The sequence below is a fragment of the Triturus cristatus genome, chromosome 7 (assembly GCF_964204655.1).
Source record: "Triturus cristatus chromosome 7, aTriCri1.1, whole genome shotgun sequence".
Taxonomy (NCBI): Eukaryota; Metazoa; Chordata; class Amphibia; order Caudata; family Salamandridae; genus Triturus; species Triturus cristatus.
The window spans coordinates 1,855,213,927-1,855,229,012 of record NC_140590.1 but is presented as its reverse complement, the minus strand read 5'-3'; the positions used below and the strand labels follow the sequence as shown (position 1 = coordinate 1,855,229,012).

Genomic DNA, 15,086 nt, shown 5'->3' with positions numbered 1-15,086 from the left:
TTATTTCCACAACCAATATAAAATACAAAGGAAAATTAATAAATGTGTGCTTTTAAACAATCCCAAACATTCGCAAACCACCCAATTGGTGTGACCAAGATCTTTCGTACACGGTGCAGAATCCACCATTATAAATTTACGGGCAATCAATGGCCCTCCTAATGGTCTATATATATCACATAATCTGTGATTCATATCCATATAAATTGATAACATACTTTACAAAAAGAAGCAACGTGCTGAAGAGAGACAGTGAAGACACTGCACAAAATCCAACATAATGTAAAAGATATAGAGGCATCATGCCCCGTATCGTAAACATAGATTTTAGTTCAGGTGCAATAAATCTGGGTCTCATAATGTCCAACACTTCACACTTCTTACCAGAGTTTATTGAGTAGAAAGCTAGAAATGGCACTGGAGCAGAGGGCGACCCTCTGTAGTCACACACTGTGGGAAGGAAATCACAAGATATTCACTTCTTTGTTCGATTCCCACTCCAAAGAATATCCACCCAACTGAAAAGACGTTCTCCCTTAATATTATCGCAAAAGTTCATCAGGAAGGCACTGCACATGTTATATAGTGCCATCATCCAAGAACACAGTCTACTATCCCCATGTCCACCATCCGTTAAAATGAGGGGAACTCTATGGGGTATTACCGTAAATCAAGCAGGATACCTAGATCGCTCCCAAAAGGAACTAATTGCTTCAATCATTGGCCTTTTCTTACAATCGAAAACAACCGTGATGTAAGTATATTCTCCCCCAAGTATATGTCCACATACACCTTACTTCGTCAAGAGTGGTATGCCGCCTACGAAATCCATCTCTCCTGGTGCCGTGTAGGTACCACAGGTTTCCGTCTCACTCATCATATCTCTTCCGCTTTTCATCACGTGGTGCGCGCGTATGACGAAGCACGCACCACGTGAGAAACTAGACCGCTAACCCCACACCCCATCGAGGCTATGCGCCTACTCTCGCGGGAAACGACAACCTAGTACGCAGTTCGTCCAGATTAGAAGTACTACAAACCACTATACGATCTCTCATTTGAGCCAAAAAATTGGGGTGTATTAGTCTAAAAGATGCCAATGTTAACAAATATTCACAAGTTGATAATTTATATGTGAGATGTCAAACATATAAAATAACAACGGTAGCACCCCCAAAAAAAAACCTATATATCAGAGGGTAGTTCTTGGCTGTCTTACCGATTTTCTTGGTGCTATGTAGCTACTCAGAGGTCAAATAGAGTACTCTAATCTAAATATTCCTCAACTCTCTCATACAGTAAAAATTGGAAAGTTTAGAGCGAGACCTACGGGTTCAAATTCATTTTCTACCCAGTGCTGACCACGGTATTTCATCTTTGAGTCCATAGACATGACTCTTCGTGCGGTATACCAACTTCTGCTCCCGCACGAACAGGGCTTGTGAAAGGTCTCTCGTAGATGATGTAAAGGCAGGTTTATCCAAAACAGTCCAGTATATATAATGTATTGTGTGCCCTTTCTCAGCAAAATGTAATGTGAGGCGTGTGTTGGTCCTAGAACATCTGATATTGCTCCTATGCTCCATTATCCTCACTTTCACCTTTCTACAGGTCATCCCGACATAGATCAAATTACACGGGCACTTGATCATGTAGATCACATTGGACGAGTTACAGTTTGTATGTACTCGCTGTTGCCAAAGATATTTCAGACCCACATTTACCTCTTTTGTGTTCTTCGTCAGAGATCAAACATCACATGACCCACACCGTGTATGCCCAGTGACAGGTGTCAGGTGTCCAGCCACCCAAGGAGCCCCTTGGGCGCTGTTCTGTGGGTCCTGGGCTCACTGTGCCACTGGAATCAAGCTATCCGGGCTGAAGAGGGGTGAAACCCCGAAACCTGTCCTAGGATGCTTGTTTTCGGTCCAGGGAGGACCTGGCATGGCAGTTCGGGCTGGACTGTTTCCATGAGGCACTGGGTCAAGGCTGATTTGCATATGGCCAGGTCTAAACTGGGGTGGCATGGTGAGCAAAAGAATGATGGATTTAACCCAGATCTCTTGACTGGGGGTGAATGTTTTGATTTGTTCTGCATTCCGTCCATCCGTTGTGTGTCTTTTGCCACTGTAATCAGGTGTCGCAGCACAGCTGAGTAGCATTTGGCTACTCAGCTGGGAACCCGATGATGAAGCATGACACCAACTAGGTTGGTGTGTGAGGGTTCTTTTAACAAACCCTAGTGGTGCCAGGCACTGCAGTGTCAGACAACCTGCTAGACTGGTCCGTCCAAGTCTTTTATCCATAAGACAGGGCTGAGATTTGAAAGTGTCCAAAACATTCTGTATGCTTTTTATTTCTTTAACAATATCGGCTGTCGCTTGTCCCACGGTCGTGATAAAGAAGTTTAATGGGCGTTTGTTGAGCTAAGATGAAGTCAAGGGTGGAAGAAGCCAAGTTACTGTGACAGGTTGTGGTCTGTGATGATGTCAGGGTGTGGCTTAAAGCTGAGTGTACGTTGATGAGCATTAGTTAAAGGCAGTGTGATGTGGTTGGTGTGTGTATTCTTGTGAGAGGCGTGTGGGTGAGGTTGTTGGGGTTTCGATGTGCAAGTATAGTGAGTATGTTTGCAGGGTCTTCCATGGTGTGTGTAGTGGTGTTTGACAGAGACATGGCAGGAGGCTTACAGGGGCAGCTGGGGTTCTGACCCTAGTTCCTTCAGGTACAAACATGCAATGTGCTTATCTTGGCCACCCTGGGTTTAGGACAACAGGCCAACAGATTCCCTGGGAGGGCAGGTCTGTGAAAGATTAGGAAGGAGGGAAAATGCTGTGATGCCACTTCCCGTACGCATGGATGATGGGAAATCCCGTGTTATAACTACCTGTGGAGATGGATGCTGGGAAGACAAAGATGTCGTCTTGTTGGGGTTGATGCTGGGAAATTCATTCTGCTCACCTGTTTTTTTTCCTTTTAATGTTGGTTTTGAAAGCAGTAATGTCACTTCCTGTACAAATGGGCGCTGGCAAATGCAGTGACATCACTTACTGCTGAGATGGAGGCTGCAGAATCTAGAGATGTCTTCTTGTTGAGATTCATGGTGGGATAAAATGTGAAGTTGGCAGTTATGATTAACATGGTGGTTGAAATGAGTGATGACCCCTATTATACACCAATGTGTATAGTATTCCGTGTACAAGGAGACCTGTTATTGGACGATTTGTGCAATACCTTGCCCAATAGGCCTACGTCTAGAATGATGTGCCAGTTGAAAACATAGAATTTCGACAGTGTTTCGAAAGCACGTGCTCTGTAGGTTTTAGGGTTTATCTGAACAGTACCTAAGCATGGAAAAACCATTCTGGATAAGAGCCTTTCTGGATTGCACTGTAGAGGTACCTGCCAGTCCCCCATCAATCCTGAACATCGAACAGGTGTCAACACTGTGAGTTGTGTTTTGGTGTGGTCTGTGTCTGCCTTGTCAAATGTTCTTTATGTGATGTGATGCTGTGGAATATTTTTACCGAATGGCATTTTGTGCGGATTTATGGACATTTTGTTTCTGAAATACGCATGTTGTTGATTTTGGGTCCCCCATGTATGGAAAGGACCTTTCCAGACCCGAGAGCTCATGCACCGAGCCATAAATGTGTTTGTTCTCTATTGGTCAACAAAGTTATGACCAACGGCAACATACAGCATGAGCAAATATGACTTGGTTAAGGAGATTCTGTGCTGGTGCTCGAAGGCTTACCAAGCTTATCAGAAAGGAGACAGGCATGGACACCAAGGAACCACGCATGGACACCCAGGAACCATGCAGGGACACCCGGGAGCTACGCATGGACACCTGGGGACCACGCAGGGACACCCGGGGACCACGCAGGGACACCCGGGAGCCACGCTTGGACACCCGGGAGCCACGCATGGACACCTGGGAGCCACGCATGGACACCCGGGAGCCACGCATGGACACCCGGGAGCCACGCATGGACACCCAGGAGCCACGCATGGACACCCGTGGACCACACAGGGACACCCGGGAGCCATGCATGGACACCCGTGGACCACACAGGGACACCCGGGAGCCATGCATGGACACCCGGGGACCACGCAGAGGCCACTGTGGCATCACCAGTGGTCTCTATGTTGAGACCTAACTCAAGTGTTTTTAGTGAAGAGCTCATCATTTGCCACTAATTCTGTTGGATTAGCATTTTATTTTTAATACTTATGACAAGTGTCTCTGAAGTGGCCTCAAATGAATCAAATCACACCTGTGAAGTGTGACAACACTGCCATGTGCGGCTTACCTTAGGCTTACCCGGGCTATCGATCCACGCTTGTAATTATTATTACTCTATGCAATTGTAAATCTTTTGATTCCCCCCCCCCCATTATTGTGAGTCTGTTTCTGGATACTCGCGACAATATTACCTTGCTGCCCAGAAAAAGATGCGTAATTGGAAAGAAGTACACTGGCTGATCTATTGAGGTAATTCAAGACTCTTTTATGCACAGAAATTTGAGAATGATCACACATTTGGAAAAAGAAGCCTTGATTCAAGAAATTGGATTCAAGGAGTATTTTACTTTTATATCTGACTTTATTGACAATGTAGCGTGAATGGAGTGCACCCCCGTCTTCAGTTTTTAAATGTGAATTCTATACTGGTTCAGGATAGAGGAACCTTGGTTGTGTTCCCGGAGACGTGTTTGACCGTCGTGTCTATATATATTTACATTGGAAATGTGCTCAGGTGTGCCATGGCTTAAGCCAGCGCGGCTTCTAAATTGATTATTGTGGAACTGTTAAAGAAATAACATGAATTAACCCTTTCTGCAGGATTTCCCTCTCCAGTAATGCTCTTGATGTGAAGACCCAGGACATGCCAGAACCATCTGTCAGGGGGGGCCACATGTACTAACATATCCGTTTGAGATTTCTTAATTGCAAATATTTGCGAGTTATGTACAACATTGTTGCACTGTTTGCGATTCCCAGTGGATCACAGTTGACCTGCCTCATTAATATTTTTGAGGTAGGTCTCAATTTGCCACCCATTGGGAATCGGTGAAAACACAGGGATGGTGGCCTGCTGGGGTCAGCAGACCACCATGGCTGTGTTTGCTTTTAAATAAAGCAAACATTTTTTTTAAAGCAGCTCATTTTCCTTAAAGAAAAATTAAATGTGTTTCAAAAAGAAAAATGAAAAGTTTTCTTTTAATTTTGTAAGAGTAGGCAGTGGTCTGTGCAACCACTGACTGCTGTTTAAAAACACGTTTTTGCATACATTCACAAAGGGGAAAGCGCCCCTTGGGGACTCCTTTCTGTTTGGAAATGGGTTACCTCCAAATTAAATTTGGTGGTAAAAAGCAAATGTTTTGCGACCGCATTTTGGTCACAAAACATTCATACATAGCCGCAGTTAGGAAGGGACGCCCTTAACACGCCCCTTCCTTATACCAACTCGGTAACCTATTTTGTCATTCGATAATAGGTCACAGATTCGCAGAATAGGGTTTGGCAAATAGAAAAGGGCTTAATACCGATAGCGAATGGCTTGTTTCTGCGAATCGTGCCGTTTGCGAATTCGAAAAAGTTACGTACAAGTAGCCCTAAGTCTTTTCATTTATTTTAAGTGACTTAGCCATGGTGGTGGTGTGCAATTCCTTCTCAAGCGGTAACACTTGCTTACTCCTAAATTGGGATTTGAAGCCAGCCCAAAATATGCTCAAATGCAGGAGTTGGCCCCCAGTTCGCACACCCCGCACCGAGTGAGTTCAGTTACAATTTGCTTGCAGTTCTCCTTTTTGAGGTGTGGGACTCAAGATAATCAGCAGTTTCTGGGTTTGCGCCTTAAAATTGCAGCCACTTGTTATGAGTGCCTTTCACTGGGTTTTCCCTATAACTGTGTTACTTTGATTCTAGATAGATTGTGAATATCTCCTATTTAATTTAATTTAATTGTGGGTTTATATAGCGCTGGAATCAACTCCCGGAGGAGTATCTCCGCGCTTCGACCGCTGGGGAACCCGTCCTGGCTCACCCTGAGAGATGGTCCCTAATGGGTATCTCTAAGGTGCGACCAAGCATCCCCGGCGGTCTGGGGGGGCCATTGTGAAGATGAGGCAAGCTAATGCCCAGAGTTGCCGAGTGTGGTCCCTGACTGGAGTGGGCACCGAGGCGAGAATTATCGAGCCCGCTGACCCTCGTCCACGACCCTGCCGCGTCGGGAATCGAACCCTGGTCCCAGGCCGTCCTCTGCTTACGGGTCTGCCACCTCTAACCAGTGAGCCACACCTCTCCACCTATTCAGGGCATTCCCGCTGCATCCCGGTCTGAGGGAGAGGTGGTTCCCAAATGACATGAGGTCATGACGAGCCCTCCGTGGAGACTCTGCTGTGGCACATTTTTGTTTCAAAATCACCACATTTACTTTTACAAATCTTTTGGGAGGAATTACGCAATGGAGAAAGTGGGGAGCCTCTTCCCGACCCTAACCCTTGCTTTTAGACTGACCCTTTGCATAGCCGTAGACTTTTCTTCTAACTTTTGTAACTCAGACGCGACACCTGCTATCCTTCCCATGACCTCAGGTGTAACACTAACTCTGCCCTTCTGTTGGACGATGCATTCCTGTAGGTTGTAATTTTATACCTCATTTGTCTTTATACACCAGGGTGTGAAATTATTGCCATTACTATAAAGGAGGAGGAAGAGACGCATTCCATCAGCCATGATGACATTAGGACAGACGAGTGCACCAGTGGATCCTTGGGTAAGTAAACGTTGATTGCAGTCAGGAGAAGTGCACAGTGACATAATCCCATGACCCACCCCTGACAAGCGTGTGTAATATGTCATATTTAGTCAAGCTGGACTTTTCTTCTGTTTGCCATCCCATGTCTCTTTCGATAATCTTCGTTTCCACTTCAGGGTTTTCTACAGCTGGGAAAACTCCTTTCTTAGTGTAGATGGCCATTGCTTTTGCCCTCCAGGGTACACTTGAATATGTGCATAAAAGTGTGTTCCTCTTTACATAAAGAAGGAAAATCAAGCCCCTCCTCCCCAGCGCCGAAGTGCGACAGAAAATAGGCCTCGGCACCAAAATAAAAGTGGCCCCCATTAGTGAATTAGATTCCTTAACAAGTGGGCTATGTTTGCAAATTAGGGCAGTGTTGAACTTCTAAAGACATGTTGTATAAGTGTTTTGCAAGGTATGGGAGATTGAATAACAGTAAACACCAGCCCAGCAGACCCTAAAACAGGCCCCCAAACAGCCCAAAACAGCCTACCACTGACCTGTCAGCCCAGTCCGCCAGGCCCTGCATGATGGCCCGATACACCAGCCCTACTCTCCTATAAAGTCAAGGAGGGACGCGCATCCTGGTGCTCATGGTCTGCAGTGCCTGATGACGTAGTAAGAGCCATAAGTTTTGCTAAGCAAAGCACTTCAGTCTGTTTGCATAATGCTCCCTTGTCCCTGAAGCTAGGCAGACTGTTTACTTGGATTGGTGTTAGAAAGGATATGTGATGAAGCAGCTGTCAGGCTGAGTAAGAGACCGTCAGTCACTATGTGCACTGTCTGCAGCTTCTACAGTACTGTGTAGTGAGGTGTGAACACATACTTTACATTAGAAAGTTCTGTGGTGCTGTTCTGTCACTCTGTAATGGCAGTGAGCTGGCTGGCTCCACATTAATCTCACCTCAGCCTTGGGGTCATCCATACAATGAGTGAGTTTGCTGCGCCATTAGCTGGCCGAGGTGTCGGTGGCCATAGGTACTCACTTAGCAGGTGAAGTTGTAATTGTTCATGGGTGGGACGCTTGGGAAGATCATGTGTCCCGCACAGGCCAGGTTCCAGTCCACATATGGATTTACCAGTCTCTGTTGTTCTATGTTCCAGCAGTGCCAGAGGCCACTCCTGCTCTGCCAGCGAGCCCCGCCCCCTAAACTACAAATGCACAGTAAAATGAAAAAGTAAAAATATAAAGTGAAAAATCCCCACCAACCTGTTGGGGATCTCGTGAAATGGTGCGCACGCTATGACTGGGGCAGCCTGCCTGCCCAATATAAAATAGGATCCTATGGTGTAAAGGGATTTAGTGAACATGTTCCCACTGAATATTCAACAGACAACTGCACCACCGACCTCCCACCCTCCAGTAAGAAGATGCAGATGTCTACAGGGCCACTCAGTAGTAAGGCGCCGCCATCTGCCAGTCAGGCCTTCCGCTAGAATTAGAAGCTTTTCCCTCATTGCCCCTCACCCCATTATATAACATTATATATATATATATATATATATATATATATATATATATATATATATATATATATATATATATATATATATATATATAGTGAAGAATATGTTTGATGCCGTTGGAATTGACACTCCTAATGTCTTCAGTTTGTAACATTAAACATATGTTTCTTTGTGGCAGGGCATGAGATTATTTCATTTCGTTTCAAAGAGGAGGAAGACGTGGATGGCTTCGGCTATCACCAGACGAACGGATTCGAGAGTGCCGGCGGGGGCAAAGGTGAATAAATGGCACTTATCAGCTTGGGATCCAAGGAGATCTATGGTGGCAAGGGAGCCCCTGCGCCTGCTAATGAACATGTTCTGTGTCCTTTCTGACCTCTGTATGCATGCACACGTTACCATTTCTTAAGTGCGTTCACGGCTCATGTGTTGAAGGCGCAGCTACTGATACAGAAGGAGGTGGGCGGATTGGCAAGAGGAGGAGTTGTGCCAGCTTCCAGCCAGATGGCAGACACTGCCTTGCTGTGATGGGGGTATTATGGGGTAAGGGTGTTAATGTTTTCAGAGTTATTGGGACACCTGATGCCATGGGAGGTGGGCATGAAAGGATTGGGGTTAACATTGATCTTTCTACTACTGTGGTACTGGGTACAGCGTAACATTCTGCAAGCTATTGCGTAGAGAAAGTAAATTGGCTGAATTATACATTTCAAATCTCCTTCATCCCATCGTGTTTGGGATTGGTGCAAGGTTCAGTAAAACATTGTAAAAATAATACGTTTGGAGAAGCCATTCATGCAGACTTTCTTGGCTGCCCCTTTGGAGAAGTCCTTCACCACATTCCGAGAGCTCATTTGTGCTGGATTACCGAGGTCAAGACTGCAGGACTTTTCTGCAACAGGAAAGCCTTATTTTTTATCTGTCGCAGTACTACCTAAAGCTTGTCTGTCACTCAATTTCTTAGCGTCTGCTAATCAATAGAAACTTGATATTTGTTGTTCACTAATGTACTGTTTGCATCGCATGTGACAAATCTTCATGTATGACATTTCAACTTTCTTTCATTTTGCAGGAGACGCTGAAGATAACCCAGAGACATTAAATAAGATTAGGAAAGACTCCCGGGCATGCACTCAGTGGACGAGGCTCAGTCTTAAAGAACACCAAAAATGCAATGAAAAACAGAGACTCTTTCCCTGCAGTCAGTGTGACAAGAGCTTTTTTCAAAAGAAACATCTCAAGTGTCACCAGAGGATTCACACCGGGGAGAGGCCCTTTTCCTGCACTGAATGTGACAAGAGTTTTACTCAAAAGACGCATCTTAAGAATCACCAGATGACTCACACAGGGGAGAAGCCATTTTCTTGCACCGAATGTAACAAGAGTTTTACTCAAAATATAACGCTTCAGCAGCATTTGAGAGTCCATGGCGGAGTGCATCCCTTTGCCTGTACTGAGTGTGGGAAGAGCTTTGTTCTAAAGAGCCAGCTTCAACGGCACAACCAAGTCCACTCAGGAATCAGACCCTTTTCCTGCAGCGAGTGTGGGAAAAGCTTCCCTCGAAAGTATTATCTTGAACATCACCAGAGAAGTCACAGGGGTGAGAAGCCGTTTTCTTGCACCAAGTGCGGGAAGCGTTTTACTTTGAAATCTGCTCTTCTGATTCATGAGAATATCCACAAAGGTGAAAAGCCATTTTCCTGCCCTGAGTGTGAGAAGAGCTTTACTCAAAAGGCAACTCTTCGGCAGCATTTGAGAGTTCACGGGCAAATGCATCCTTTCGGCTGTACTGAGTGCGAGAAGAGCTTCACTCTAAAGAGCCAGCTAGCGCGTCACCTTGTTGTCCACTCAGAAGTGAGGCCCTTTGTCTGCAAAGAGTGTGGGAAAAGCTTCACTCGAAAGTTTCATTTTGAACGCCATCAGAGGTGTCACACAGGTGAGAAGCCATTTTCTTGTAGCAAGTGTGGGAAGCATTACTCTCGGAAATCTGTTCTTCAGCTTCACCAAAAAATCCACACAGATAAGAAGCTCTTCGTCTGCACAAAGTGTGAAAAAAGTGAGGAAACAACTTAATTGTCACCACAAAATCCACACTCAAGGGAATCCTTTTCCCTGCAATGAATGTGATAAAAGCTTAATTTGAAAGATGGAGCTTGAAAATCATGGGAGACTGCACGTGGTTGAGAAGGTCTTTCCCTGAGATGTGTGTAGCTGGAGCTGTACGTGAAGACAGATATTTTGAAGCATCTGAAAGTCCACAAGGATTGAGCAGATTCTCCTTTCAGGGGCCAGGCAGTAGGTTCAAAGCAACCTGGTCCTCAGGCCTGTTCATGGTCAGCAGGGGATCATCACGCTCTGGATACACTCACGTCACGTATGAACACATGCCCACAATTGTAATTTTTGGCATGCAATGCGGTACCCATGTCCTCTCCTCCTAGCCTCGTGCTGAGCACCTGCGCAAGCACTAGCTTCTTAGGCTCTGAACAACAACCTCGAGCCGGTGAAAACTCTCCCGATTCCCTCTGAATTGTGCAGGTGACTTCCTTGGTCCTGCTGCGAGCCTATTTACCCAGCTCACTGTCAGTAGTGTGCTTTGAGTCAAAGCTTAGACCATGGTGATTTTGTAGACCCGCTGTTTGTGTGTTCTCCTGTGAGTTCTGCCAGGTTCAGTCAGAGCCACAGGGTAGTAATGGGTGTAAAACGTACAGGCACCAATAACATTTGCTTTGAGCTTTTGCACCTGTTTATTACACTTGCGCAGCAAATGAGAGGAACTATGGCAAAAAGTTGTTTTACCTCTTGTTTTTATCTCAGAATTGACCCTAAGCAAGCGCCGGGAAACCCACTGCGGGTAGCTGTGCGCTATATAAGCTCACCTACATTTACATTTAGACAGTCAGTTCCGCTGGTGCTTAGTTTCCACTGCTCTCCTACTCAAGCTTAAAGTTGAAACTGGACTCAGAATGCATTTGCACATTTTACAACTATGATTTGGGTTTAGACTAGCCTATTTCTTGGTGGGCGATGGCATTTGTTAGAGCAGGATCACATGTGTTTGTGGGAGCGGTCAGGGACACCTAGGACCAAGTAGCCCTCTATGGTTTTGCTGCCCCTGCTGGTATTTGCTTCTGTGGCTGTCTGGTCATTTATCAAGTTCTCGGTCACACAGAATAGTAAGAACCCTGATAACAGCACTTTTTATTTGGCACTTCAAACCATTGTTTTTTGCTGTCATAAAGTGCTGAAAATTACTGGTGGTACTATTACCCAATTTAATGGTAGTTGGTTTACCAATCGTGGATGGATTGATGGTTTAGTAGGCTTGTGAAAGATTGAAAGTCATGACACCCAAGCCACAGCCCAGGCCAATGGCCAGTGTTTAATTCACTCAGTCCACTTGTATACAGAAGGTGATGACAAACTGGAGGGGTCGGCCGCAAGAATATAGCACTTACTGGGAGGCACTGCCCTGGGCATGAGAGTCCAGACTCTCTCAAGGGCACATCTTACAAGAGAGAAAATGTACAGTTAATAAATTGTTCAAGCACTGATCATGTGCAAGTACTAAGATGGGGGAAGTTACTTGCAGATCTACAAGAGACTGCTGTTGGCCTGCAACGTCTTAAAGAAGGGCTCAGGTTGTCTGCTGTTCTCCCCCAATTCTCTCTGAGATAAATAAAATTTTGGAAAAACATGTCAACTTAATTTTGTTGGAATTGTTAGAGGAACATGATATCCTGCACTCTACCCAGACTGGATTTCCACCCTATCACGCCACAGAGACCGCTCTTCTGGTGGTGGTTGCAGAAGCCAAAAGGCTGCTAGATCGGGGAGGCTCTGTAGCGATTACCCTCCGGGATATCAGCTCAGCATTTGACACGGTAAGTCATAACATTCTCACTGTGAGATTACAGAGTTCTGGAATCTATGGAACATCCCTTTCCTGGCTTAAGTCCTTCCTTGAAGAAAAGGACTTTTCAGGTCTTTGACGATGGCTGTACGCCAGATACCCTCCCCCCTAAAATGCAGCCACTTGCAGACATCCCGATAATCTCTTACGCAGATGATACACAATTAGTCTTCTCTCTTACTCAGAAGCAAGACACCCTGTCCCCCTCATTAGACCCATGTTTAGAGAAAGTTGCCAGCTAGATGAATATCTCCTATCTTAAATTTAATGAAGACAAAACAGAGCTTATGATCCTTGGCAACAATCCTAACTCTTCCATGAGTTTAGACTGGCTGAGCTGTCTCGTTCTCAGATCTGCCCCCAAAACAGCCATAAATTCTGCCGCTTGGCCAGTGTACAACACCCCCAGAATTCAATCCACCCAACAAGCCCTGAACTCTCTTCATTAGCTCCTGGTGGCCAGGAGGATTACATTTAAATCACTTTGTGTTGCCCAGAGGGTGCTCCTTGACAAAGGGCCTCTGATTTCCCGCTCATCGTCATCTTCCTATCTCCCTGGGAAAACTTTGTGATCCTCCAAAGCACATTTGGCCTAAGTACCTATGGCACAAGGGCAAAATATGCAGGGCATTCCTTTGTATACAATGTGGCTAAATTGTGGAATACCCACCCCCATTCTCTGCGATCTGCCAAAATGGAACTTCTTTTACAGAAACTATTAAAGATTTGGCTCTTGTAGAATCGGTCCCTTTAAACCTCCTTAATGAGTCTATGCCGCACTATCAGCGATGGGATGCCTACGGGTAGCTACGCGCTCTATAAGTGCTTTATAGAATACAACACTTGAGCAGACCCCAAGAATGCTGCCATTAACAGATAGTTGTCTCACTCAAGTTTTCAAATCAGTCTTCAAAACACGTTAACTTCTGCAAAGCAAAATCCAGCCAAACTCCACCAGGTAGAGCATGAGTGAGACGGAAGGATGATTCTGTGTAGCACAATGTGAAGTGAGCCTTATTAATGCATGACTTGAGCAGGAAGTGTGCCATCAAACAGGAAGCGTGTCCTCATAGCAGTGGCTCAATAAAGGACGTGTTGGGCACTCTCTTTTAAGGAGCTATTATGCACGGTCTCTTCTGGGACCTTCCACTACGCACCGGCTCAAAGTCCATTTTGTAACTCCAGACTTGTCTTTTGTCTGTCAGATTACTGCACAGGAGCACACTGTGAGCAGCTGTTGCATCCTCCTCACCATACTATCATCATGGTATTGGCACCTGCAGATGCGTGCATTTATTTCCTCATTTGCACTGTCTTGCGTCCACCTTGCCGCCCCACCTTGTTAACAGTAGATGGCTATTCCTCTAGTGGTAAAGTCAGCCTTGTTTACGAGATCTTGGATTCCAGACCCTGAATTCCTTGGTTTTATGAATGGATAAATGAACGAATATTAGAATTTATAGAGCGCACAGCTACGGCTAGAGTGCTCCGGCGCTAGGCCTACCGCAGAAGGGAGGGGAACATAGCTTAGTCTTTGAATAGGTGAGTTTTTTCAGTTGTTTACGAAAGGTCTTAAAGTTAGGGATGCATCTGAGAGCCACTGGAAGTTCATTCCAATATTTGGCTGCTAGTACTGAGCAGGCCGAATCGCCCCATTTCTTTCATCTGGAAAAAGGAATACATAGCAGATGAGCTGCCTGAGACCTCAAGAATGTTTTAGGACAGTATGGGGTCAGTCTATCCTGTAAGTATTTAGGTAAGAACTACACAGTCGTTCTCTGTGTATATATGAGGTCTAAGGCTCTCACCTGAGACTATATACTCTGTCACTGGATAATACCCTAATTAGGGGTTGTTCTGACTTCATGCGTATCTGGTGGCGGGTGCCATTCTCTAGTCACACTTGTGCCAAGGTACTGGCACCGCCCGTATACCTACGGATTTCATGCTGCTCAGATCGACGCTACAGAGAATGAGTGGGTAGTTTTTACGCAGGGATATGCATCTAGCCTTGAAGAAGGCCCCAGATTCGTTAGGACTCATTGCATGAGCTGAAACATGTTGGCACCCTAAAAACCGAGGTTAATTGAGCTGTAGAATCTCAACTAGAACCTTGTACTATATTTTTAACCATACCCTCAGTACCCCACCATTAAAGAATTTTACTTGGGGTACACTGCAAGGTATTTTTCAAAACCCCTCACAAACACTTTCCTTCTGGATCCCTGCATCACCCAGCTCTGTTTTATCTAAGAACTCCCAGCAAATTATTTTTTGATTGAGTCCACCCTGGTGGTACCACCCTGCCAGGGTGTGGATAGGCACTGATGATGAAGTATGTCACGATAAGTGAGTGAGGTGTCTACTCCAAAACCTTTGGATACCCTGGGAAGATAGTAGAGTAGTGGCCTGTCTTGGGACTTCCCGTCCCTCCCTCCCTTCTGTCTAGTTGCCCTTATGTGAGCAGGTTATGGACCATGTGAGCAAGCCTTGGACCATCTGCCAGAGGTGGACAACCACTTCGCAGACCTGCTCGAAGGGGCCCATCAACAAGTCCAGGAGTGGAAGAGGAATACCCAAGTGTTTCAAGATACGTTTGCCAGTGGAGTACTTCCACAGTTGGTCTGTTTGCAAAATGTCCTCTCCCGGTACCCAGACCCACAGTTAAGGAACAGTGCACTAAGAATGAACTAGTCAGGGAAATTTGCCCACTCCTTTCTACCTTTCTGAGGCAGGTCTCCGTGTCCCTCATTCTAGCAGCGCCAACTTGGGCAAGGCAGTTTAGTACTCTATGCTATTGGAAATGTTGGTACACATCCTCACAAAACGTTTCCCCTGAGGCCAAGTATACTGACTCAGCATCACAGCCAGCTTAGACATCAATGCCTCTCTCTAGGCTT

The 15,086-nt window shown here is 45.6% G+C and overlaps 1 protein-coding gene across 1 annotated transcript in view; it reads left to right on the top strand.

Moving 5' to 3' along the window:
• The window catches only part of LOC146813460 (uncharacterized), a 285,012-nt gene extending 273,042 nt beyond the window's left edge, over positions 1–11,970 (top strand). The window contains 4 exon segments of the mRNA XM_085615431.1: positions 6,684–6,782; positions 8,452–8,550; positions 9,346–10,330; positions 10,332–11,970. Coding sequence (XP_085471557.1) covers positions 6,684–6,782; positions 8,452–8,550; positions 9,346–10,330; positions 10,332–10,473 — 1,325 coding nt within the window. The 3' untranslated portion in view covers positions 10,474–11,970.
• The last annotated feature ends 3,116 nt before the right edge of the window (positions 11,971–15,086 follow it).